General features: G+C 50.0%; 2 protein-coding genes and 1 pseudogene across 8 annotated transcripts; 1 reads left to right on the top strand and 2 right to left on the bottom strand.

Moving 5' to 3' along the window:
* The first annotated feature begins 124 nt into the window (after positions 1 to 124).
* On the top strand, positions 125 to 10103 carry DNAJB13 (DnaJ heat shock protein family (Hsp40) member B13). Of its 7 annotated transcripts, none has more exons than XM_054725879.1 (9): positions 125 to 234; positions 3068 to 3171; positions 4493 to 4654; positions 6148 to 6305; positions 7252 to 7365; positions 8256 to 8369; positions 9242 to 9294; positions 9750 to 9854; positions 9938 to 10103. In XM_054725879.1, exons 1-9 carry the CDS (start codon positions 167 to 169, stop codon positions 10089 to 10091), a joined length of 1032 nt encoding a protein of 343 aa, XP_054581854.1. In that variant the 5' UTR covers positions 125 to 166; the 3' UTR covers positions 10092 to 10103. The 7 variants fall into 7 exon arrangements, with proteins under 7 accessions (XP_054581854.1, XP_054581853.1, XP_054581857.1 ...); XM_054725878.1 differs by having other exon boundaries at positions 9218 to 9294; XM_054725882.1 differs by having other exon boundaries at positions 9796 to 9854; positions 9938 to 9974.
* Positions 10104 to 12943: 2840 nt separating this feature from the next.
* UCP2 (uncoupling protein 2) lies at positions 12944 to 19704 on the bottom strand. The gene is made up of 8 exons (XM_054725883.1): positions 19574 to 19704; positions 18630 to 18786; positions 15836 to 16059; positions 15472 to 15682; positions 14502 to 14696; positions 14311 to 14412; positions 13784 to 13964; positions 12944 to 13446 (listed from the first exon to the last, which is right to left on the bottom strand). The coding sequence occupies exons 3-8, from the start codon at positions 15959 to 15961 to the stop codon at positions 13332 to 13334; spliced, it is 930 nt and encodes a 309-aa protein (XP_054581858.1). The 5' UTR covers positions 15962 to 16059; positions 18630 to 18786; positions 19574 to 19704; the 3' UTR covers positions 12944 to 13331.
* Positions 19705 to 22385: 2681 nt separating this feature from the next.
* On the bottom strand, positions 22386 to 24971 carry LOC114234578 (protein FAM91A1-like; annotated as a pseudogene).
* Between the last annotated feature and the right edge of the window lie 403 nt (positions 24972 to 25374).

The raw sequence follows: 25374 nt of genomic DNA, 5'->3' as shown, positions 1-25374 counted from the left end.
TCATTCACTCTTCCATAACACAGAGCCGAGAAGGTGGTTTGCTTAGGCAGGAAGGACTGTAACTCCCAGAGTGCCCCTGTGCGGTTGCCAGGAGCAACCAAGGAATGCAGACTAACAGCCCTGCTGGAGTCAGGGCTATCGGGGACTGCCAGCCAGCCAGCCAGCCATGGGCCAGGATTATTACGCTGCCCTCCACATCACTCGCAATGCAGAGGATGCCCAGATCAAGAAGGCGTAAGTTGGGACAGGAGCCGGGTTATGTGCTGGGGCCGGCCCCATCTTCTTTTTCTAATTGATCTTCCTGCACAGCTTTGGGCAAGCAAAGTAAACCTTGTTTCTTCTCTTGCTCCTTGCTCACTTCTAGGCTGGCTTTGGGCTGTGTCAGGGTTCCCAGTCCATCATCCTTTACCCTCCATGCCCTGTCTCCCCCTCTTAGGTGCCCTGGTTTTCCTAACAATGAAATGGGGACAAAGGAGACATTTGAATGTTATTCTGAATATTATGGAGAACTGAAGGATTGAGAACAGAAGAGTGACCTGGCCAGAAGGATGTGTTACAAGTTTTATTTTGGCCGTCACATGGGATCTTAGTGTTGAATAAACTGCATCAAGTTTAGGGGCATTATGGTCTATTTCTAAAAAAGTCTAGGACAGGAGTTAGCACATTTTTCTGAAAAAAACAAAACACACACACACACAAAAATATCTTTTGGACAAATATTTATTGAGCAACGACTTAATGGGTTAGGAGATACAAGCATGACTCGGAGATGCGGCTTAGTTTTGTTGGTGAACACAGATGTTGAATAAGTCACAAGTGTGATGAGTGTTACAAAAGCGGAAGTGCAGGGTGCTGAGGAAGCTTATACTGGAAGGAGAGAGACCCCTTCAGAGGATGTAATGATAATCAAGGCAAAAGCTGAAGCTTGAAGTAGGGCAGTGGGCTGTCGAGAGGGGAGAGAATGGACTTGACAATTGGATAACTGGGGGGTAAAAAAAGGGAGGAATCTAGGATAATTCAATCAATTAAGGTTGGGTAATGATACTAGCTACATTTATTGAATTGTACAGATGTTGTTCTGAGAACCTTCCATCATTATTTCACTTAATCCTCACTACAACCCTGAGAGGGAGGTGCCATTATTATCCCAAGGTCACATGCCAGTACTCAAACAGCATGCCTGCTATAGGTGCCTACCGTGGGCCAGGTCCTCTAGGGCATGCTAAGTGATGTAAGTGGAGAGAGTCTACAGTATGGCTGGAGAAACAAGACACAAACTCATGAAACAAAGAACAACTCAGGACAGTGTGTCATGTCACCCACTGTTCAGAGCAGCTCATTGGCCTGTAGGGCCCGTCTAGGGAAATATCATGAGGAGGGAGTCCAGAACGATGAACCCAACTTAAGCATTGGAAAGATTTAGGTCTGAGTCCAGGTTCTCCTACCTGCTAGCTGTGTGACATGGGCAAATTACTTAACCTCTCTGAGCCTCAGTTCTCCCATCTCTCCCTAAGAAGGGGAGGAGGGTTGTCATGGTATTAAAATGGGATTATACGAGATAATGAACATGAATATGCTAGCAATCATTTGCATCTGAAACCATGTCATATAGTGATTAAAAGAACTGCATTTGGCCCTAGCCGGCTTGGCTCAGTGGATAGAGTGTAGGCCTGCTGACTGAAGGGTCCTGGGTTCGATTCCAGCCAAGGGCGTGTGCCTGGGTTGCGGGCTCGTTCCCCAGTGGGGCGTGTTCGGGAGGCAGCCAATCAATGATTCTCTGTCATCATTGAAGTTTCTATCTCTCTCTCCTTCTCCCTTCCTTTCTGAAATCAATAAAGAAATATATTTTAAAAAAATAAAAGAACTGCGTATGTTTCAAACAATAATGTTTAACCCTTCTCCCCTGCAACAGCTCTTAAGGGATGAGTCACATGTATAACACACTCTCCCATAGGAGCACCTCGATTTTGCCACCACCACCCCCAATTTAAACTTATATAACAATGGTTCATAATCAATCACCAATTAACCTTTTCAGTATCACTCATTCACTGTAAGTTGCCACAATGGTACTGTGACTCCACCCCGTCTCCCACTCAGGAAAGTAGGTGATACTACTGCAGAGATCATTTTAAAACCACTCAAGTTTACATGAAAAACTGAACTCTTCTCAAATCTCTTTACTTTTACTCACTGATAGAATTTACTTGCAAATTTCCTCATAACTGACTTCAACTTCTATAATTGAGATGAGCTGGTTTAGAAGTCTCAGGGAGGTCGTGACAATTATCTTAAGTCTCTCAAGGCAGACAGAGCAGATTCTCTGCAAGGCCTCCAAGGGCTGAGCCAGGACCCTCATGGATGAAGAGGGAGGGTCCCAGGACAGCAAACCCCGCTCAGGAAGAGTTATAATTTGGAGCAGTCTCAGATTATAGGCAGCAGTAACTGGAGACAGTGAAGGCACCTGACATGCGCCGAGTGCCTCTCTGTACCAGGCGCTTTGACACCTTATTTTATCTCATCTTCCCAAGAGGCCTGTGTGTCAGTTCAGACAAGACAGGATTAGATGTGTAAAGAAATGTATTGGGGAAACACTTGGGGTGAACGAGGAGCAGGACTGTGTAGGTTTGACACCTGTGGAAGGGGAGAGGGAAGGAAGGTTTGGGGAAGGAAGGCTGCAGCCTGGTCTGCAGGAAATCTCAGCCAGGCTGAAGAGGAGGCCTCAAGCAGCAGAGGCTGTGTGATGAGGAGCCCTGTGTCCTTCAGAGCTGAGCCAGCACTAATATCCCCAGCATCTTGATTCATTGGCTGGGAGCAGCTGGGGTTGGGTGGGGGTATAGGATCAGCACAAAGACCCAGGGTAGGGGCAGCCGCTGGGGCTGTCAGTCAGCTCTGTTCCCTACACTTGGTTCTCTTCAAGGGGGTCTGAACAATGTGCTTCCCTGGCCAGCACAGCCCTGATTTATAGCTGGGCACACCAAAGCGCTAAGAGGTCACCAGGCAATGGAAAGCAGAGCCAGCTCTGAGCCAGGTCTGCTATGACTTGTTCTAACTCTCCCTCCTCTAGGTACCGGAAACTTGCCCTTAAGCACCATCCATTGAAGTCCGTTGAGCCAGCCTCAGTGGAGATATTCAAGCAAATAGCAGAGGCCTACGAGGTGCTGAGCGACCGTGAGTGACTGGGCCTGAGCCTGGAGGAGTGACTCCAGGAGAGTCACTCCTCTGCCCCACCTCTCCATTAAGATCATTCCTTAAGTTTCTGAATGTTGGGCTTTCTGAGGAGCCGCAGCATACAGTAAGCAGAATCTAAATAAGCTAAGAAAGAAGAGAATGAAGAATTGCCTTTCTCAGTAGACACAAGCTAAGGTGGAGGATGTAGGATGGAGAACCCCCAGATCAAGCTGATGTGCTCACCTGGTCTCATCAGAGCAAGAGGTGGGGCAGGACTCCCCACAGCCCACACACCCCACTATCCCTTAAGGGATGGAGAGAACTCGATGCTTGCTGCCAAGGGAAAAAGGCCAAGGCTGAGGCCTAGATTATCCTTCCAGAATTTACTAAGTAGCTAAATCTCCATTTCCCTGAGTACAACATAAAAGGACAGAGAGAGCCCAGCTGGCATGGCTCAGTGGTTGAGCATCAGCCTATGAACCAGGAGGTCATGGTTCAATTCCCAGTCAGGGCATATGTCTAAATTGCAGGCTCAATCCCCAGTAGGGGGCATGCAGAAGGCAGCCAATCAATGATTCTCTCTCATCATTGATGTTTCTATCTCTCCCTCTCCCTTCCTTTCTAAAATCAGTAAAAAAAAAAAAAAAAAAAATATATATATATATATATATATATATATATATATATATATATAATTTTTTTAAAGGGTAGAGAGAGGCCAGTAATTAGGACATTTTTCTCCGATGGAAACCAGAAGAGTGGAGGAAGTTATTTCCACCCCTGCCTGGGGCATCGCCCACATGCGTTTCCCAAAGCCCTTGTCCTGGAGACTATAATCAGGGATACTGTGCAGGAGAATGGGCAGATCACTAAGGTTTTCCCAGCCCAGAGTTTTCAGGACTTTAGACCCTAGGGTTTCAAAACTCTAGAATTTGGAAGCTCTAGAATTATTAGATTCTAAAATGTCAAGGTTCTAGGATTGTGTTTACTTTACAGATGAGATAGCAGTTATGATGGATTAAACTAAATCCCAGAAGGCTAGCCTGACCCTTAGTCTCCCTGTTTCTACCCCAATCCCCACCCCTCCCCAGCAAAACTTAGTCTTTCCCATCTCTTCTCTGGAGGGGGGCATACCCAGATCCACCACAACGAAATTAAACCCCTAACTTCTACGTCTCCTTCCAAAGACTGCCAGACTGTAGACACTAGAAATATGGATGCTTTTGTCCTATGCTCTTCCCCATATCCTCCTCCTCCTCAGCCTTCTAGCTGCCTTAGCCCCCCAAGACTGCCTCCTTCTCAAAGTAGCATATATCCACAGCTGTGAAGAGAAGCATCTACGACAAGTTTGGAGAAGAGGGTCTGAAGGGCGGGATTCCTCAGGAGTTTGGGTCGGAGACCCCATGGGCGACTGGTTATGTCTTCCACGGCAACGCTGAGAAGGTTTTCCACGAGTTCTTCGGAGGAAACAACCCCTTTAGTGGTAAGAGGTTCTACCTATCCCCTTGCCTTGGACATAGCTGTAAAGATGCTTTTCTTTGAGTAGTTTTTTTTTTTTTTTTTTACTTTTACATATATGTGTATCATGGTAAATAAATAATTTATTGAAGAATAAAATTACAGCCTTCCATTCCTTTCCCAGAAGCAGCCACTCACAGTTAGCATTTTATGTATTATTCCAGAGATTTTCTATGCATTTCAGAGCATAGTTTTATTTTTACATAAACCTTTTATTTTATTAAGCAAGTGAGACCACATTGTACACACAGTTTTTTTTCACTTGTCTTATTATACATTATATACAGATTTACTTTATTCATTTCTATGGCTGCATAAGATTTCATTGCACAGGTGTGTGTGTGTTAGTCACATGACTCCATGGATGGATGGGTGGATGATCACAGGTCCCAGGTCTCATACAGACTGACAAAGAGTTGATTTCTGAGGCTCAAAATCACCTTGCAAGGAGTTAACCTTCAAACCTGTCTTCCTGGCTCCAGTTCTGCAACTCAAGAGCGTAGATTTTCACTGCCTGGCTCCCCCAGCCCCTTCTTCCTGGCCATACTATAGCCTTTCTGCATTTCAAAAGCTCTCTCTACCTCTTTTATTTTATTTTATTTTATTTATTTATTGTCTAAAGTTTTACATTTGTCTCCTTTTTCCCCGCTTGACCCCCCCCACCCCCATCTACCTCTTTTCCATGTTACTATGATAAGTGGACTACAGCCCATTGCCCCTTCAGCTCAGACACCCCTCACACTGTGCCTTGCCTTCACCTATCGGCTAAAGCAGTGATGGCGAACCTATGACACGCATGTCAGCACTGACACGCGTAGCCATTTCTGATGACACGCGGCCGCTGAGGTTTATTAAATACAATTATATATAACAATTATACATTTATGTTATTTAAACTATAAATATCGCGAAATAATGTTTTTTCCTCAAAGTGACACACTACCCGAGTTATGCTCAGTTTTTTGGCGAAGTTTGACACACCAAGCTCAAAAGGTTGCCCATCACTGTGCTAAAGAAATCCGAGTTTATAATAAAATCCATGTAAGACTGGAAAAAGCAACAGACTTGGATTCAGATGACCTGTTTCAAATCCATGTGCTGCCACTTATGAGCTGTGTAATCCTGGGCAAATCTCTTCATCTCTCTGAAACCTCGGCTTCCTCACTATTAAGTGGCTATAATAGTCCATTGCTCACAGTTGTGGGGAAAGGAAGTCGGGAAAGAGTGGGGGTCCAAAGTGGAGGATGAAGCAATGGGGCGTGACAAGGGATGATAATCATGGGATCTGCAATTGAGGACAGTTTCTTGGCCCAAGTCTGAGTCTTCAAGATGGAAATCGGATGCTAGCTATTACCAGCACCCGATTTCCTCGGGAACTGAAGAGGAGGGGTAGGGGAAGTTCTATCAATCCAAGTCTCTAGACACAATTCCTCTTACTCCTCTCCCCACCTCCTGCAGAGTTTTTTGATGCAGAAGGAAAAGAGGTGGATTTGAACTTTGGGGGGCTCCGGGGCCGAGGGGTCAAGAAACAGGACCTCCCAATACAAAGAGACCTCTACCTTTCCCTGGAGGACTTATTTTTTGGCTGCACCAAGAAAATCAAGATCTCCCGCAGGGTGAGTACTTGGCTTGTTCCTACAGGGAGCCATCAACTGTCCCCCCCGCCCCCCAATACTAACAGTCACCCTGACTCTAGAGACCTCAGGTATGGTCTCTGATGGAATGATGCAATCTTAGACTCAGAGACCTAGGATTGCAGAGTACTAGAATCTGGAGTTTGGAAGGGACAACTGAGGGTTTCAGCCTGGTTCTTTCCTAGTGTAGGAATTCCTTCTGGAACATGTCTCATTGGGAGAGGATCTTTCCCTTCTCAGTTCAGCCACATCCCCATGGGCTCTGAAAGGGAGGAGCTAAAACTGTGACTTCTGCCCTCTGGATGTTACCAGACCATACCCTCAGGATTTCATCTGGGGTATGACCCATGAGTAAGGAAGAGCAGTGTGGGGATTAAGGGTGGGCTGGGAGACAGTCCCTGAGGGGACTGGTTGAGGAAGACCCTCAATTCTATGGCCCAGCCCTGTGCTAACACATGGACAAGGTCCCCTCAAAACCTTGCCCAGCAGAGTAGATGCCAACTGTGGTCATGCTTTCCACAGCTGGCACCCATTTGGGCATGTGATTGGGGAATGGATGGATGACATAATAGGGGAAACTTCAGCTGATGTTCAGATACGTTGAGCTCTGTGTCATCCCCTGGGGTGTGAGAGAGGAATTAAGCACATGTTCATTGTGCATCTGTTGGTGGCCAGGGCCACATGATTTCTAGGGCTGGAGTGGTTTGATCCACTCATGGTGACTGCTTGGCATCTCAGGTCCTGGCCCCATAACATGCCCGCCATCCTGGAACCCTAAGTTCCTGTTCTGGTGGGATGGGGTGGGAGTGGCAATGGCTCAAGGCAGGTTCTCCCCATTGCTAGAGGACTGAGCTCCAGCACAGATCCTTCGGCGTTTCTTTCACCTTGGGAAACCCTGAGCAATTCTCGCCCCACCATCCCACTGCAGGTGCTGAACGAGGATGGGTATTCCTCCACCATCAAGGACAAGATCCTCACAATTGATGTGAAGCCTGGTTGGAGGCAAGGCACACGGATCACCTTTGAGAAGGAAGGTGACCAGGTGAGAGGGAAGGAAGCTGATTAAGGTCAGTTCCAGGATCAGTTACCTGGGCTCAGGTGGTGGGAAGACGGGGGTAGGGGCAGGTCTGATTCCTCTGTCCCAGGGTGCAAAAGAGACCTCAGTAGAATTTTGGTGACTTTGTGAAGTTTGGCAGGACAGAGACTTTGTAGAACACCCAGCTCAGGTGGGTGGGGGAGGAGAAGCAAAGTCTAGGCTGGTGAAAGTTAGAGAAAAGCACCCCATTGGCCCAGAGAGGCAGAGTGGAGACTGGATTTTAGTCCTCTCTCGCCCTCTTGTGCTTAGTGCAACCTTAACAACTGTACTAGGCCAACCTGTCTGATGCTACCCTCCAAGGCCCAAGGAAGCCTGTCTCCCTTCAGCTGAGTGCATTTATTTGGGCATGCTCAGTAGAGGAGAAAGAATTCATCAGGGAAATTTTCTCAGAGGAGAAAGATTCATCAGGGAAATTTTCTCAGAGGAGAGGCTATGGAGTCAAACTGAGAGGGCCCATCAAGATGGTCTAGTCCTAGCTGGTTTGGTTCAGTGGATAGAACATCAGCCGGGACTGAAGGGTCCCAGGTTCGATTCCGGTCAAGGGCATGTACCTCGGTTGAAGGTTCGATCCTCGGCCCTGGTCAGGGCATGTGCGGGAGGCAACCAAAATCAATGTGTTTTTCTCATATCAATGTTTCTCTCTCTGTGTCTCTCCCCCTCCCTTCCACTCTAAAAATCAATGGGAAAACATCCTCAGGTGAGGATTAACAAAAATAAAAGTTAAAAAATTTTAAAAGAACAATGGCCTAATTTCATTGTTTTGATGAAGACCTGGAGACCAGTCGAGGCAATAACTTGGCCAATTAGTCCTCTCCATCTTGGCCCCCTCTGCCCAGGGCCCCAACATCATCCCAGCAGACATCATCTTCATCGTGAAGGAGAAGCTACACCCTCGCTTCCGCAGGGAGAATGACAACCTAATTTTTGTGAACTCCATCCCCTTGGGCAAGGTGAGTGGCTAAAGTGGAAAAGTAGGGGGTGGGTGGATCAGAGTGAGCTCCTCCTGCCCTATGGGAGGCCCCGAGGCAAGCAGGCCTTCAGAATGTGGTGAGTGCCACACGGAATCTTTATGGCCAGGTTCACTCCTGAGCATGAGTGTCCCCTCCACACCCTTACAACCCAAGCCAGAAACAGCACCAGCCTAGACTTTGCTTCTCCTCCCCCACCCACCTGCATCAGTCACTAAGTCAGTCACTAAGTCCTCCAAGTCCCTCTCCACTTGGTCCACTTCTGTTCAACCCCACCATCTGGGCCTTCCTGCCTCCCTGCTCATCGGCAGTCTTTCCTCATCTGATCATGCCACACTCATTCTAAGCATCTTTGCATGGCATTCGAGGCCCTCTACAATCTGGCCTCTGCTGATCTCATCCTCTGCCCTCCAGCCACCATGCCACTTAGAGCTCCTGCCCATTTGGTACATTTTCACACCTTCATTCTCTTGTTTTTTTCTGGCCCCTCTGCCTGGAATGCTATCTACCCACCTTCTCTAACTGGTAAGCTCCTCCTCACCCTTTAAAGCCCTTATCAACGGCTACCAGCACAGTGTAATCCTTTTGTTCACTCCCAAATGGTTTGGGGTCGGGGGAGCAGGGGGCGGGCTCTCCTTGGCTCCCACCGAGCCCTCTACTTCCCTCTATCATAACATACCAACATCAGTCTTGCCTACCAGACTGATATCCCTTTATCTCCTTGAGGCCCAGCTTGGGGCCTGGTACTAAAGAGGATTATAAAGTGCCTTCTAAACAGAATGGCCATGGGTAACTTCCCTACTTCTGCCTTTGGCCCTAATGTCCCCTAGGCTCTGACCTGTTGCACCGTGGAGGTGAAGACCCTAGATGATCGGCTACTCAACATCCCCATCAATGACATCATCCAGTGAGTCCATCTGCTTGGGCCTCCACAGGCAGCAGGGCTGGCTTGGGCCTTGGAGGGTAGCATCAGACAGGTTGGCCTAGTACAGTTGTTAAGGTTGCACTAAGCACAAGAGGGCGAGAGAGCACTAAAATCCAGTCTCCACTCGGCCTCTCCGGGCCAACGGGGTGCCTTTTTCTCACTTTCACAAAGCCCCTTTAGAGGCTAGGGGCCCACAGTGTTCGGCAATCCTTTTTGCCTTCATCTTCCATCCTCCAAAAGCTCTCAGCAGAGTTCTGAGTTAATCCCAGTGAGCCCTTTCCGAGGAGGGCCCTCTGCATGGGAAGCTTTGCTCAGCAGCCCAGCACTCCCCACCAAGCCAGGGTCTACTCTCCTTCCTTCCTTCCTTGCCTTGTTTCCCATCTCTAAAATGAGATTCCCGAAATGCTCCCCGAGACTCAGTGTGAATGGGTTCTCAGGGAGCAAACTATCTGGAACGAGCCAGCCTCCTCTCCTCCCACCCAGTTCTGGCTGAAGAAAGCTACTGCCCATGGTGGAAGCTGTAGGACTGCCCCATGCCTGAGGTGATGTGAGCAGGGGGGGATGGGCTCTGTCCAGGTGCTGCTCTGGGGTGCCCTCTCAACTCTCTTCTTTCATCTCCCCTCAGTCCTAAGTACTGCAAGAAGGTGCCAGGTGAGGGGATGCCATTGCCTGAGGACCCCACCAAGAAGGGGGACCTCTTCATCTTCTTTGAAATCCAGTTCCCCACCCGCCTCACCCCCCAGAAGAAGCAGATGCTGCGCCAGGCATTGCTGACGTAACTGGTGGGCTGGGGGCTGCAGCAGGGGTCAGCGGAGGCTTGCGGGGGTGGGGGGTGGAAGGCCTTACCCCACTTCTACTTCCCACAGCCTCAGGGTGCTCAGGGAAGCCAGCCCACGGCACAGGTGTGACATGAGGATGGGCTGACAAATAAAGATTTATTTGCTATCTTCTAGCTACTACACCCAGGAGAGTGTGTTGGAGGGAGAGAAGCTTCCTATAGCCCCTCTTGGGTCCCTGCCCTGACTTTGTGGGTGTGGCTGGGTCCCTGAGGGTTCAGAGCCTTTATGCTCCCACCTTGAGAGCCTGGGGCAGTGATGTGTAGCAGGAGGGTCCCCAGCTCTGCTGATTTCTCAGGACACGTGGTCTTTGAAAAGGGCTCAAGTCTCTAGTGTGATAAGGTCACTTTGCACTCGGGAAAACTGAAGTACAAGAAAACACTTGTCTCGGGGCTCAGTGGACAGTTGTCATCAGAACCTCAAAGGCCACTTCCCACAGACTCACCCTGCTTAGAGGCAGCATAAAGGACACAAGCGCTGGAAATGTCTGTTTCCTATTCTTTGGCCTTAACTCCCTGGCCTGAGCAGTGGGTGGGTCCTGGGCTGCCTCTAGGCATGGTTGCCTTGGAGACCTGGGTTCTGTCCCCAGCCCAGCCACTGACCCTTCCTCAAGCTATTTGTGAGGACCAAGTCATCGTGTGAAAGTGCTTGGTGAACTTGCTGATTTCAGGACCGGCACTGCTGTCCAAGTGGCCTGCAGGAGTGCCAGCCTCCAGATCCAGCTCAGCCTGTGCAGACCACACCTGCCTCCCCATCTGCCTTTCATCAGTCAGTGACAGTGAGGCGGGCACCTCTTCTGTGCCAAGACTCTCCTGAGTCCAGGTTTGGGTTAGGATAGGTCCTATTTTATGACAGAGTAAGAGGCCACTTTTGTGAAGACTTTCAGAGGTGCCACAAAGGGCTCCCACATTGTTTGGATTCCACCAATCTAAGCATCATTAGCTTAAGGCTCTTCCTTCAATGGGGACTCAGTAGCATTAGTCAGCCATTTTTAACCTATCAGATCCAAGGTGTAGGACCTGGACCCAGGGTCTAGGGAGCATCTCGCATAATCATGGTTTTGGAGTCAGATATACCTCAGATGTGCTGCTTACCAGCTGTGCCCTTAGGTTAATCCCTTCCCTTCTCTGAAATCTGTCATAAAGACTACAACCCCCATCTTGCAGTCCTTGTGCAAACCAGATGAGTGAAGCCAACTATGTTCTCTGAGGAACAACCTGGGTGATTGAGGGGTAGTAGCAGCCCTGTTCTGAGAACAGTGACTAGGGAAGGACATGTGGGATATCCCAGCACTCCAGGTCTCTGCCAGGCCAGATGGAAAACCTGCTAACCTCTTCCCCAGGGTGAGACCTTGTGAGCTGGGCAAAGCAGGGCTCACCACACACCCATTTTATAGGCATTAAGGACTAAGGACCAGTTAGAGGCCTACTGGTGGTATCCTGTCCAGTGGTTCCTACCACCTTTCCCAGCTCATTGCCCCTGGATCATACTCGGAACCATGGTGAAACCTGGTGCACTCCTGTCCATGGCTGGGACACAAGCCTGCCAAAACCAACCAGCTGACATACTAAGGTGACAAATTGCCCCTCAGGTCCTCTGGTGTAGAACAGTGACAAGGTGCCTCCAATTACACTGCCTGCCTGAAGCCCAGTAGAGAAGAGCCTTGGCTGAATTGCCGAGCTTCACTCCGAATCAACCCATGGCACCCCGCTGTGTCCCTCTTGGGGACTGAGACCTTGGCTTAACTTGTCAGAAGCTGGGCCCTTTTTCCTTCTCCAGGAACCTGTTTAATATCCTGAACTGCTTGCCCAGGTGCTGAAAGCCTCGCCTCCAGCTCTGACCAATGGAGGAGCAGTAGCATCAGCAGTTTTAGGCTGCGAGGAGGGTCATGTTCGCTCAACCTGGCTCCACAGCTACCCAACAGGATTCCTGCAGGACCCCAGCAAGGGTCTCTTAGGGAAAGTCCCCGGGGGAGGGAGGAGTCCAAGATCGGCTGCTGAGGTCCTGTGTCCTTCCCTGCATGACCTCTCAGCCCTCAGATTCCTCAGACATCTATGATGGGCTTGATTCTAAGGGCTCAGCCCTGCGTGAGATATTTGAGATTTTAGGACCTCAGAGTCCCTGACCCCTTGAAACAAAAGTAGCCCTGCCCACCTGCTTTCCAGCCAGAGGACAGGTGGTCGGAAGAGGGACAGAAATGTGTCAATCCCAATGCAGCCCAGGGAGAGGGTGAGACTCCAAGTGTAAAGGACCCTCAGGCTGAGGCCAGAGGTCTGCCCTGCAGCCTGCCCTCCCGGTGCAGCAATACTGTCTCCCAAGGATGGCGATCTGGAGGATGGGAGGCAGCCCAACTTGCCCTCACTAGGTCTGGGACTTTGGGGAGGTCGGTTTCCCGTTTATAAAATGGAATAAAATAAGCCCACAGCATCTGACTCCCAAGTTCCTCTCAATCTCCCAAGAAGCACAGGAGATGGAGAGCAGACAGGAACACTCATTGTGCAGATCAGCAGGCCTGGGCCAGCTGAGGGGCTAGAAAGGCAAATGCTGGAGTACCAAGCACTGGGTGAGGGAACGCTCAGGGAGCCTGGTGACAGCAAAGCTACTTCAGCACCAGGCCTGTTCTGGAAAGAGGAACAGACTAGATGACGTCCATGGGCCCCAGATCAGACACTGGAGGTGGAAAGTGGTTACACCGCCCCTTTCCAAGTGAGGGTGGCTTCCCCACTGCCACCAGGTGCCAAAAGGGCCCATCAAACTAAGATCTCTGCTAACAGCTATAAGAGAGGGAGGAGACACCAAGATTGAGCTTGTTTTATGGGTGACATGCTGGCTTCGCTTGGGAACAAGATGAAGAGATGGGCTGAACTTTTCAAGGGACTGAGGGGCTTGGGATCCTGGTTGGTGACAGGCCTCCACAGTGTCAACTGGGGTCAACTCCACCAGGACTGAGAGGCAATGGGGGGATGAGGTAGGGAGGAGAGGTAAAAATGTGGGGAGAGGGAAGGGAGATGGTAGAAATGGGAGAAGGAAGGGGTGGGGAGGGAGGGGAGGGAAGGGAGAGGGGGTGAGGGAAGGGAGAAGGAAAGGGTGGGGAGTGAGGGAAGGGAAGGGGGGGAAGAGGAAAGGAGGGCTGGCTGGAGCTGAAGCCAAGCCAGAGGTGGTCAGGTTGGCAGCAGGAGAGGCTCAAAAGGGAGCCTCCCGGGAAGTGCAGGCAGCCATGAGGGCCCGTTTCAGCTGCTCATAGGTGACGAACATCACCACGTTCCAGGAGCCCAAACGGAGGAAGGAGGGCATGAACCTAGAGGGAAGAAAACACAGGTCATAGGGGCACCTCCACCTCCTGCTCACCCGACTGGGCCCTGGCATCCAATCCAACCCAGTGCTTTGTCCCAAAGGAGGTTGGGAGGGCCCAGGGACCAAAGCCTCACAGCTGTGTGGCTGTGAGCAAGAATGCCCTGAGTCTCCATTTAAACACCCATAAAGCAGGCAGCAACTCTGAGAGGAAGGAGTTATGAGCATGAGAGAATGCCCATGAAATACCAGGACCATGATCAGAAAGTTTGATCCTGGTTGCCACTCAGTTCCAGGTGTAATAGGCCTGGAATCGGGTGGGGTGGGGTGGATCACAGGCTCACCCTTTGTAGAAGGCTCGGGGACCCTCCTTCTGGAGCATGGTGAGGGCACAGTGGCCAGCGCTGCTGTACTGGCCAAGGGCAGAGTTCATGTATCTCGTCTTGACTACGTCGACAGGGGAGGCAATGATGGTGGTGCAGAAACCTGCCCCGAAGGCAGAAGTGAAGTGGCAAGGAAGGTCATCTGTCGAGGAGGAGGAACAGGCAAGGGGGTCAGGACTCCTCACCCCATCATTCCAGAAGGAGAGAGGTTATTTAAGTAGCTAGGGTCTTGTGGTTTTAGAGAGACAGAGACTCCAACTGAGACCTCTCCTGAGAACCTAAAGTCACTATGCCCGCCTTGCCTCAAAGCCTCAATGTGCAAAGTGGGAACTTCATTCCACTTGGCTTCAATATGCTAGTGAGAGGAACCCATTCTATAAGCCAAGAGGAAAGAGGATGAAAAGATGTGGCTTTCGGGCAGCCAGATTACCACATCTGATCCTGAGCTGGGGGAAGGGTGAGACCCAGCATCATTTACCCTGACTCACCTGTCATGAGGTTGGCCTTCAGGAGGGCATCCTTGATTAGGTCGTAGGTCACCAATTCAGTACAGTTCACAATTGCATTACGGGCAATATTGGGAGAGGTCCCTACAGAAGGAAGGAGTGTCTGTGTGAGACCAGGGAATAGGGGAGAAGGAAGAAGAAAAAAAGGGAAAGAAGAAACATCTGGCACACACCTTTCCAGAGTCCCCGGAACCCTTCCTCTCGGGCAATGGTCTTGTAGGCATCAACAGTACTTTGGTATCTCTGGCCACCTCCAGCCCGGGCCTGAGCCTGGAACCGGACCTTCACCACATCCGTGGGCTGGGCCACAGCCACAGCCAGGGCACCCGTGGTGCTGCCTGCCAGGAGGCGGCTCCCGATGCCGGCATCTGTGGAAGAACCAAGAAGGACAGTGTCCAGCTGGGCTTGCACTCATTTTCTGCCTCTCCTCACCAAACACAGCTTCTCTTGCCTTTTGGGAATAGGATCCAGACCAGCTCTTCCTCTAAGAAGTCCTCACATCAAACCAAGTATTACTTTGTCTACCACTTGCTAGGCACTGGGACACAGCAGGGAGTAGGACAAAACGAGACTTTAGTGCTTTCTTTCATAAAATATTTTTATTCACTTCACTTAACCTGCTCAATAGCCCTCAGAAACCAGTCATTTCCATTTGACAAATGAGAAAACCTAGGTTCAGAGAGAAGTGGCTTTTCCAAGGATTGGGACACATAAGACTTGATCTACTTCTCCCTGCCAGGTGATCTTAGGAAAAGTCAACCTTTAATCTGGGTCCTCACTTTCCAAATGTGTGAAGCAGAGGGTGGACATGACATGCTGAGAAGAAACAAGAGTGCTGGCCTTTGGAAGCTAAAGTCCTGGGTGTGTTTTTTTGCTTCCCTCTGTGTGCGCTTGGCTAAGTCCTTCCTCCCATGCTACCCCCAGCAAGCCTGTCTCTTCATCTGTAACACGGGACACCACCTACTCTCAGAGTGGTTGTGAGGATCATCATGGGAGGACGCCCTGCTCAGAGCTGGCACAGCCCCAAAGCTCAGAAATCATTGAGAATCAGGGCCCTAAGGGAGCTAGGCAGCGACATGAACTAGGATCAATCACTACTGAGAAGAAAAGGCTAAGGAGCCTCCAGCCCCGCTCCACACTTACGCTCAGAGCCCTTGGTGTAGAACTGCTTGACAGAGTCATAGAGGCCGATGCGGACAGACGCAAAGCTCATCTGGCGCTGCAGGCCGGCGACCAGCCCATTGTAGAGGCTGCGGGGACCCTCGGTGCGTGCCATGGTCAGGATGGTGCCTAGCACGCCGCGGTACTGGACACTGGCTGCAGCTCGCACTGCCCCCTGCTTTTCTCCTTGGATCTGCAAGGCCAAGACAGGTATAGGAATAGACAGGTTGGCATACCCATGCTCCAACGTTTCCAGTCCCAAACAACCCACTGGCCCTTGAGGAGTCTGCGTCTTGGGAGGGAACAGACTAGACACCATCAGGATTCCTAGGCTTCACCCCCTCACCTGCAGCCGGACTTTAGCAGTATCCAGGGGAAAGGTGATGAGATCGGCAATGCAGGCAGCTGTGCCAGCCCCCAGGAACTTCACAGTGGCAGTAGGGGGCACATCTGTGGCCTTAAACCCAACCATGATGCCGATTTTCTGCCGTCTTCCAGGAGATGAAGAAACGTTGGAGAAGGGGGCACCTTCAACCAGGACAAGACGAGATAGAGGAACTCTGCCGGAATCTAAGCCAAGGAGAGAGAAGCCCCATCAGTTTCCCTGCTCACCACCCCCACCCCTACCCTCTCTGACAGCAACACCTCCCTCACCAAGGACCAGAGTAACCCTAAGAGGGAAAATAGTGAGCTCTGGAGGTACTCAAATAGGGGCAATTCCTGCCCAAGGCGTCCATATTTTGTGAAGAGCTTTCACTACAGGCAAAGTCGGGATCACAGATATCCTAGTGTTGCCTCAAATAGGCCCTGGCCCAGACCTCTGTCTGCTGGGCCCAGAGATTTCACTCATGAAGCCCACATTCCTGCTTCTGCGGATCTGTCTGGAGGGCAGAAGCGAGGAAAAGGTTTCAGCCAGACCAAGACCTGACAGGCATAAACCTGAAGGCTTCCACCGGGGTTTCTTAAGCAAGCGAGACTCCTAAGGTTCTGGAATTGTCTAAGTCTGTAAGAAAAGGAACGGGTATTCAGTTCCTTCCCATCCATCAGTCTCATTCTTTTCCCCAGCCCTTGCACAGCATGAGCTCTCCTGAATCATCCTTTCAACAAGAAAGAGTAGGCCCTGGTTCACGGAGATGCAGGAGACAGTACCTACCCCTAAGGGGGCTTACTGCCTGGCACAGGGAGCAAGCTGGTGATTCAAGCTGCACTGGGACTTGCAGGGCATACGGTCAAACTGCAGAGGAGGTAACAACTAACTCCATTAGGAGAGAGGCAAGGAAGAGTGGGTAATCAGAAGACTTGGCAAGGTAACACTTAGCTGGACCGTGAAGGATCCTAGGCAATTCTCGGGGCTGAGAGTAGTGCCTAGACGCTCAACTTTCTTCCCCTGACCTACTGTGTGATTCAGGGAAAACCGACTCCCTCTTAGGCCAGTATCTTCTCCTCCACCGTAGGGGGACCCGCATCACCACAAGAGAGACGGGGGTGGGGAGAGGCAAGTCAGAGATAGTGACACAGGAAACCAAAAGCTACATGTTGTTCCTAGAGTTGGAACAACACCCTTCCCTCCCCCGCGGCAGAAGGGAGGAAGTGAGCCCAGCACCCCGGTGGGGGAGGACAACCTGCTTCTCTCTCCCCTGAGCTCACTTCTCATTTCATTGGAGCAGCTGCTCTGAACCCAGTCTGATTGGCTGCCCCTGTTGCTGGGCCAGGAGGAAAGAGCTGAACAGCCAAGGGAGGATCTGGTGGGAGTCAGCTGTGAACAGTGACCCATGGAAACAAACAGCCCACAAGCTGCTTCCTCCTGGGCTCCATCGCCCAGGTGGCAGGGGCAAACAGGGAAATCCGGAGCCTACTCACCACTCAATTGCATCAGGAGCTCCTATAGGGCGGGGCTAATTTCCCCTTCCCTGGAGCCAGGCCCACTGGAGGCCGTTAAGATGGGCGCTCAAACAGCACAATGGGTGGGTTATGCTCCAGACTCCCTAGCTTCCCTGCTCTGCTATCCTCACCCCCAGGAGGTGCTCCACCCCAGCGCCTCAGAGCAGCCCTGCGAGGTGGCCACCCTTACTTCCATATTACAGATGAGGAGGGAACTTAGTAAGACAGCTATGTCTACAGGCTCCAAAGCTTAAGCTATTTCTTTCTTGTGGTTTTCTCAGTCCCAGGCACCAGCAGGGCCTCCCACAACGGAGTCCAACAGCCAAATTCTCTCGTGCCAATAAGACAGTTCTGAGAAAGTAAAGGCAAGTGGCATCCCCCCTCTGGGCATGTGAGACATGATGACATGGGTCTCACGTCCTGACTTTGAGCTGAGCTGAGGGTGTTGTGAGACCCAACCCCTGCTCACCTCAAAGACAAGTACACAAAGACTCAGCTGCCGCCCTAACCGGTTTGGCTCAGTGGATAGAGCGTTGGGCTGCGGACTGAAGGGTCCCAGGTTCGATTCTGGTCAAGGGCATGTACCTTGGTTGTGGGCACAACCCCAGTAGGGGGTGTGCAGGAGGCAGCTGATCAATGTTTCTAACTTTCTATCCCTCTCCCTTCCTCTCTGTAAAAAATCAATACAATATATTAAAAAAAAAAAACAACTCAGCTGCCATTTTGAATGTTGCCTTGGGTTTGCCACAAGTCAGTTCCTTTAGGGGCATCGGTATGGGGTTAAAGGTCACCTCTGCTAAAGACTCTACTAAAAAGAGTTAGTAAAACTCAGGCCTAGGAAGAATTAATCATATTTTGTGGTCCCCAGCATATAACCAGTTTCAGTGTCCGAAAGCCATATATCTTATTACAAGTTTCAGCCTCAGTCTCAGGGACAGTCAAAACGGAAGTAAAACTATATGTAGTCAGAACAATAGGTTCCTGTTCTGTTGATTCCCAGGGTCACCCAGGGCCAATCACTGTCCCAACCGGGGCTCAATTTCCTCTTTTGTAAAATGGGGACCATTATCCTTGGCTTGGCAAGAGCCAGAATGAGGCCAGGGAGACATACATGCCAGTGCTTTGTGAACCCGGAAGAGGGACTTCACTGGGATGGTGGGAGCAGTTATTTTTGTTTATGTCTTGCTGACTCTCCACCTCCATCCCAGACCCTAGGGCGAAGAGGCAGCAGGAGACCCTCCCTTAGACTGGACTCTCACCCGGCTTTGTAAGGTCTCACGCTGAGGCCTCCAAGATCAAGCTTCTCTAAAGGCGTCCCATTCTTCAAAGCAGCCGGTAGCTCTCATGGTCCGGTCCTGTTGGTTTTCCATAGAAAATGGCCGGGAGACGAAACACCTAAAGGTCATACTATGTGTCCTGTGAATAATGGCAAAGAAGGGGGACATTTAGAAGGAAATTCACCGTAAAGGACCACACCCTATTAAGGAAAGGGCACCTGTGCAAGGCACAAAGCCCACTCAATCCGTGCCTGGGGAGAGGGGACCAATTCAGCGCACACAATGGAGGGAGGAAATGCACCCAGGAATTCTCCCTCCCTGTCTCCTTAGTACCACACATCGGCTCTCTTCCAGACTTCTGTTTTGGTGGCACGCAGTACTCTGGAAAGCATCCCCCAACCCAGTCAGCAGATTGGGGAGTAGGAGTGTTGGGGTGGGGGTGGGGGTTAGGGGGTATCATGATGCGTCAAGAGAGACTCGATGAGTCCACTAGGGCCCAGAGCAGGGCTGCGAGGAGGGGAGAGGAGCTGGGATCAGGCCCAGCAGCGGCCGGTCCCAGCAGCTCAAAGCCCCTCCAAGCAGAAACAGCTCCAACAAAGGCCTGGAGCCCCCGGGAAAGGGAGGGCTCGTTCTGGTCTTCGCTGATGCGCCAGAAGGTCCCACCCAAGGCAGGGCTGGCATTCTAGCCGGGAAGGAAGGGGGGGTGGGTGTGAAGGTTTCAATTACAGCTAACTGAACGCCAGAGGTAAAGAACAAAAGCGAGATAGGAAAAGGGTGAAAGAAGAGAGATAAAGGATGGACAGCGAGGAAAAATACAAAATAGGTTGGGAGCAGAGAAGGGAAGTTAGAGCGGGAAGCGCGGTAGCAGGCGCGGAGCATGTGTAGCAGGAGCAGGGCGGGGGCGGGGCGGGGCGGGCCGGGCTCACCGGGCCGCAGGGAGAACACGAGACGGGAGTGCGGGTGGCTCCGGCGGTCGGCGGGCGGTCGGCGGGCGCGGAGAGGGAGGCAGACGGTCTGGGACGGCGCGGTCGGCCAGGCTTGCAGTGGGGTGTGCGGAAGCTGCCCCGGCGGCTTAAGTCCTGGGGGCGGGGCCTGCGGGGAGGGGCGGGGCCTGCGGGGCCCCTACGATCCCAGACACCACCCGCTCTCGCCGCCGCCCTTCCGCCGGGGCCCTCGCTGCGCGCGCCCTCCACCACTCCCATTCCGTGCGAGCGGGCGGGCTCCCGCGTCCGCCCCTCTGGTCCCTCCCCCCCACCCCCGTGGCCACTCCCTCCCCCGCAGTCCGCCAACGTCGTGTAAACGGCAAGCCTGACGCCAGGGGGAAGCGGAGGCTGCCCGGTGTCACACACGCCTCTGCCCCGGGTTCCCGGCCAGGGCCCTCCCCAACAGCGCCCCAGGGCTCGGCGAACCGCCGCCTGCCTCGGGCGCGAACGCCAGCGCGGGCTCCCGCAGGGCGGGGCCTCCCGACCGGCCTCGCTGGTGATTGGTTAAAGCCGTCGCGTCGGCGGAAGGAGCCAATCCGGGCCGCAGCAGCAGGTGGCCGGCCCCGCCGAGGCCGTTGGGAACAGCTGGACTTCCGGCCTCCTCCCGCCCCGGCGGGGCCCCGGGAGGCTTCCGGGTGGGGCGGGGCACCAAGCGGGACGCACGTGGACCGGCGCCCCGCGCGTTAGGTTTTTGTTCGCCCTTGGACTCTGTGTCCCTACTTTTGTGTACCCTCCGTCCCTTCCTTCCACTGTTGTCGTCTTACCTGCTTCCGGGACCGCTTCTGTAAGGGGAAGCTCTCTCCCGGACTACACTCAAAGCTCCGCAGACCTGGAAGCTATTTCCTGTATTTTCAGTATCACAGCCCTCCAAGGGCCAATATAAGCCTACTAGACTAGTAACTAGAGGCCCGGTGCGCGAAATTCGTGCACGGTGTGTGTGTGGGGGGTGTCCCTCAGCCCAGCCTGCACCCTCTCCAGTCTGGGATCCCTCTCACAATCCAGGACTGCTGGCTCCCAACTGCTCACCTGCCTGCCTTCCTGATTGCCCCTAACCGCTTCTGCCTGCCAGCCTGATCACCCCCTTACCACTCCCCTGCCAGCCTGATCACCCCCTAACCACTCCCCTGCCCGCCTGATGACGCCTAACTGCTCCCCTGCAGGCCCCATTGCCCCTAACTGTCTCCCCTTCTGGCCTGGTCACCCCCAACTGCCCTCTCCTGCCTGGCTGGAATGGGGATGGATAATTACAGCAAGTGTCCAGGAAAGAACGTTGAAACCTATAGAAAAGTTTTATAGGTGTTTATTTGAACTAAGTTTTATAGGAGGTGCCTGGAAGCAAGCTCTCAACGGATTGAAAACATGCTCTGGAGAATGGCAGTTTTGTAGTTCCTTTTATGCAGTTAGGATCAGGAGAAAAGGAAGATACCTGAAATCTAGTGATAGGTTAAGGAGGTGGGAGAAAGTAAAGCAGAAAAATCTCTAGGATTGGTTAAAAAGCAAAACAGAGAAACATACTTATTTTACTTTGGTGGGTACAGGAGAGTTAATAATGAACATTTACAGCCCACAGAGATGGTATGCGGGAACAAGATAACCGCGAGGGGTTCTGTGGTCTCCTGCTCTGGTGGTTTTATGTTCTGGTGCCTGTGGTTGTGCCTTTGAGGGGATCTGGAAAAGAAAATTACTCTGACATTTCAATGGTATGTTATCCTAACTGGATAAAAAGCATGGTCCTGGCTCACTTTTAAGGTAAATGTTAACCCTTGCTACAGGCCTGGGACATTACCTGCTGTGACCTGCCCAGTTAGGAATTTGTGATCAGACCATCCTGTGTGGTTACTTTTGGTCACTGAGCTTGTCAGACCTGCCATATTACACCCCCTCCCCCGCTCCGTTGTCAGGTTTATTACATAGCCCTTTTTTCACTCACATAGGAAAGAAAAAACACCTGAGCACATGGCCTTGGTAGAAGCAGAGGCAAAGTGGAAACGGAGAAGTCAAGTTAAAAAAATTATTTCTGTGGGGTCTCCCATCCCCTGATGGTCCTGCACTCAAGTGCAAAAGCTAGACCAGCATCAGATAGTAAAGCAAACTTGAAAAGGCTGGCCTCCCTGTGAATGTCCAGTGTAGGCGCACCTTCCTAAATGAGGGAACAAAGTCAAGGACATGTAGAGAGAGTTTCCTACTGAAATGTCAGTTTTTGAAGGCTTTTCTTCAAAGGTTGTGTGTAGCAGTTTTCTTACAAGTTTTCTCATTTAATTCAGAGCTGAACAACTAAACAACTCTGAATTAAATGAGAAACAGCTCAGAGGAAACCAGTTAGCTTCTGTTGTGGCAACATCAGAGTTCTGTCTTATTGTTGACTCCTCAGTTGCTTCCTCAATGACTATTTCTGACGATTCTGTACTTTCGTTTGCTCTGACCTAGAAGTTAAATAAGGTTCTCCTTTCTCACCAAGAAGTGCCACCAAGTTTTCATTTTGCATGTTGACCAGAAGGGTAGACATGGGGACATATTTATAGAAACCCCTACAAGCCCACTTTGTTCCTTGATATTTGTATTTTTGTTTTTAAAAATATATTGTTATTGATTTCAGAGAGGAAGGCAGGGGAGAGAGAGAGAGATAGAAACATCAATGATGAGAATTATCAATTGGCTGCCTCCTGCAGGCCCCCTACTGAGGATTGAGCCTGCAACTCAGGCAGGTGCCCTGACTGGGAATTGAACCGTGACCTCGTGGTTCATAGATCCATGCTCAGCTGCTGAGCCACTCCAGCTGGACGTTCTTTGATATTTGTAATGCTTATGAACATAAATATTGACACAAGCAAACTCTATTTGTAGCTCTGTTTTATCAAATGGAAAAGGTTTTTCTCATCCCATCATTCAATACCTGAGCTAATTTAAAGTAGGAATTACTTCAGGATTATGACTCCAAAAACATTAATGCTCAATAATAACCCTGAAATATATCTGATGGCTTTTGAAGTTTTGTAGTTTTGGACAGTACAATAAAAGAGGAGCTGATTTCTGGGCAGTGACTTCTGGATAACTGGTCTAATATTCTGGGGAGTACTATTGCTGATGGGCTGAATTCATTAGGGAGAGGAGCCATGGAAACAAGCAACATCTAATTTTTGTTTAGAACTCTGCTATAAGTCGCAGGGTCCAGATCGATCAAGAAGGCTTCCACAGTGTAAGAAATTCAGAGGGAAATCATAATTGGATTGTTCTTGCTATGCAGTTGTGTGACTATATCATTATTAATCCAGAAAGACAGTATTGTATTTCTAAGTAAGTGCCTGGTCAAGATATCTCTGCACTTCTTCACCAGTGTTTTGAACTTTTCCTAGTTTTGTAAGGAAGCTGTCCCAGAGACTTACATGAGAATTTGCCAACTTTTGGTGAAAGATTTTCCATCATTAAAAAGTTAAGAGTTGAATCAAATAGGAAATCAATAAGCTTTGTGTATCCTATAGACAGACCCAAATTGCTTATACTGGCTGTGTCAGCTGGATCTTGACTATTTTTATCAGTATCAGAGCTGACAAAGCTTCTTGTTCAGGACTCCTGCTTTCCTTCCCTTCCTGTGATAAGAGTATCTTTTGTGGATCCAAAGTACATTTAAATCTGTTTACAGATTAAACATTCTATCATTGTGAATGAAGTTGATCTACATTGTTACTGTCCCTCCTTTTAAAATATTTTTATTTTTATTTATTATTTTTAGAGGCAGGGGAAAGGGGGAGAGGGAGAGAGAGAGAGAAAGAGAGAGAAACATTGATTTGTTGTTCCACTTATTTATGCACTCATTGGTTGTTTCCTGTATGTGCCCTCACCAGGAGAGCAAACCCACAGCTTTGGTATATCAAGACAACCCTCTAACCAACTGAGCTACCCAGGCAGGGCCCTGTCTTTTCTCCTCCTCCTCCTCCTCCTCCTCCTCCTCCTCCTCCTCCTCCTTTTTCTTCTTTCTCACTTGAGGATATGTTTTTATTGATGAGAGAGAGAGAGAGAGAGAGAGAGATCGGTTGCTTCCTGTACGTGTGCCCCAATTGGGGATTGAACCCGCAACCTTTTGGTGTATGGGACCACGCTCCAACCAACTGAGCCACTCAGCCAGGGCAGGGCCCTGTCTTCTTATTGGCAAAGCCCAATTAGCAATACATAGGCATACCTTTATTAACAAGGGAAAGTCTATCTCAAGGACATTTGCAAGCTCTGCAACATTAGTATGCTCAACTATTGAAAAGAATATAGAGTTTGAAAGTTTCATCATCTAGTCATCTTGCATTCAACTCCTTACAAAATCTTAAAGAGAATAAAATTGTCATGAGATAGTGATACATTAAAATAAAAAGTTTGTTATATAAACTATGTATCACATTATAATCTCTAGTGATCTAGAGAGTTGAGGGCCTAAATTGGTGATCTTATCTACAGTATGTTTCTGTGTATTTTTATGTCATTATCTGACCAGCCTGCACCACCCACCGTGCCTCTATGGCAGTTTCCACTGGCATTATTAGTACACAATGTGACCATTCTTCAAATTAAAAAAAAAAATTTGATGATCTAGACTGATGTATAATATCAATGTACTCCTACCTTTTTATGCCAAGGAAACTTAGAACTCAGCCCTAGGAAAACTGGGCAGTGAAGCATAAATCTTCTTACTGTTCACAATGTCCTCTGTAATATAAAAAAATGGTGTTGTCCTTAAGCCCTTTAAAGGTACAGCAAGAAATAATATTGACTATAATAGTTCCTCAAAGTATTTGCATTAATCTTTCTTGACATGTTTAAGTTATATTTCTGTATCATCACTGATTTTGGAAATGTAGAGAACAACCTGCTTTGCATATCTTCTCTGTGAATTTCCAAGCCCCTGTGGCACGTAGCTGGCAGCTTGCTCTCTGGGTGGCTGTGCCCGATGTGGGACTCCCTGTCTGTGGTGGGAGGGCCCTGGGACAGCTGTGGGCTTTAGAATGCCTGCGCTGCTTTATGGGAGAGAACAGAGAACAGTGTCAGGGGTGCATCAGAGGATTTAAGTTTCTTCATTAGATTATATTTTAAGAAGAAAAAAGAGCTTTTAAAATCCCTCATAAATAATTCTCCAGGCCGACTAACGTACTCTTATATTTGACCATTCCTCAATTTCATTGGAAGGATTGGAGAATGCCTTCATTTTGCTTCTCTCCATTTCAAAAATTTTCCTGTATGACTCTTTTATTTCTAGGTTTCTCATATCCTTTCTAGAGTGTTTCATCCCACCTATATCCATTATTCTGTGCTCTTCCGTTTTCTCTAGGACCTTGATTCTGCAGTCTTTCTCCCTCATCTTCAATCTTTCCTTACTTCTTGTGTGTGTGTGAGTGTGTGTGTGTGTGTGTGTGTGTGTGTGTGTGAGTGTGTGTGTGTGAGTGTGTGTGAGTGTGTGTGTGTGTGTGTGTCTGAGTGTGTGTGTGTGAGTGTGTGTGTGAGTGTGTGTGTGTGAGTGTGTGTGTGTGTGTGTGTGTGTGTGTGTGTGTGTGTGAGTGTGTGTGTGTGTATGTGTGTGTGTGAGTGTGTGTGTGAGTGTGTGTATGAGTGTGTGTGTGTGTATGAGTGTGTGTGTGTGTGTGTGTGTGTGTGTGTGTGTGAATTGAACCTGCAGGACTTGCTTACTCCCCCCGCCCCCGCCGTTTTTTTTTCCTTTTTGCCTACTCCTTTTAAAACATACATTTTTTCCCCTCCTTTCTTTC

Source organism: Eptesicus fuscus, chromosome 13 (genome assembly GCF_027574615.1).
Source record: "Eptesicus fuscus isolate TK198812 chromosome 13, DD_ASM_mEF_20220401, whole genome shotgun sequence".
Lineage (NCBI taxonomy): Eukaryota > Metazoa > Chordata > Mammalia > Chiroptera > Vespertilionidae > Eptesicus > Eptesicus fuscus.
The sequence above is the reverse complement of the archived record's forward strand: the minus strand, read 5'-3'. Positions and strand labels throughout refer to the sequence as shown.

What these genes read in the sequence shown, in the direction of transcription:
- DNAJB13 (XM_054725878.1), top strand. Translation starts at nt 167, where the DNA reads ATGGGCCAGGATTATTACGCTGCCCTCCACATCACTCGCAATGCAGAG. An exon ending in GATGCCCAGATCAAGAAGGC is followed by an intron (nt 235 to 3,067) that starts GTAAGTTGGGAC and finishes TCCCTCCTCTAG; the next exon opens with GTACCGGAAACTTGCCCTTA. An exon ending in CTACGAGGTGCTGAGCGACC is followed by an intron (nt 3,172 to 4,492) that starts GTGAGTGACTGG and finishes ATATATCCACAG; the next exon opens with CTGTGAAGAGAAGCATCTAC.
- UCP2 (XM_054725883.1), bottom strand. Translation starts at nt 15,961, where the DNA reads ATGGTTGGGTTTAAGGCCACAGATGTGCCCCCTACTGCCACTGTGAAG. An exon ending in CTGCTAAAGTCCGGCTGCAG is followed by an intron (nt 15,683 to 15,835) that starts GTGAGGGGGTGA and finishes TTGGCCTTGCAG; the next exon opens with ATCCAAGGAGAAAAGCAGGG. An exon ending in GTTCCGGGGACTCTGGAAAG is followed by an intron (nt 14,413 to 14,501) that starts GTGTGTGCCAGA and finishes TTCCTTCTGTAG; the next exon opens with GGACCTCTCCCAATATTGCC.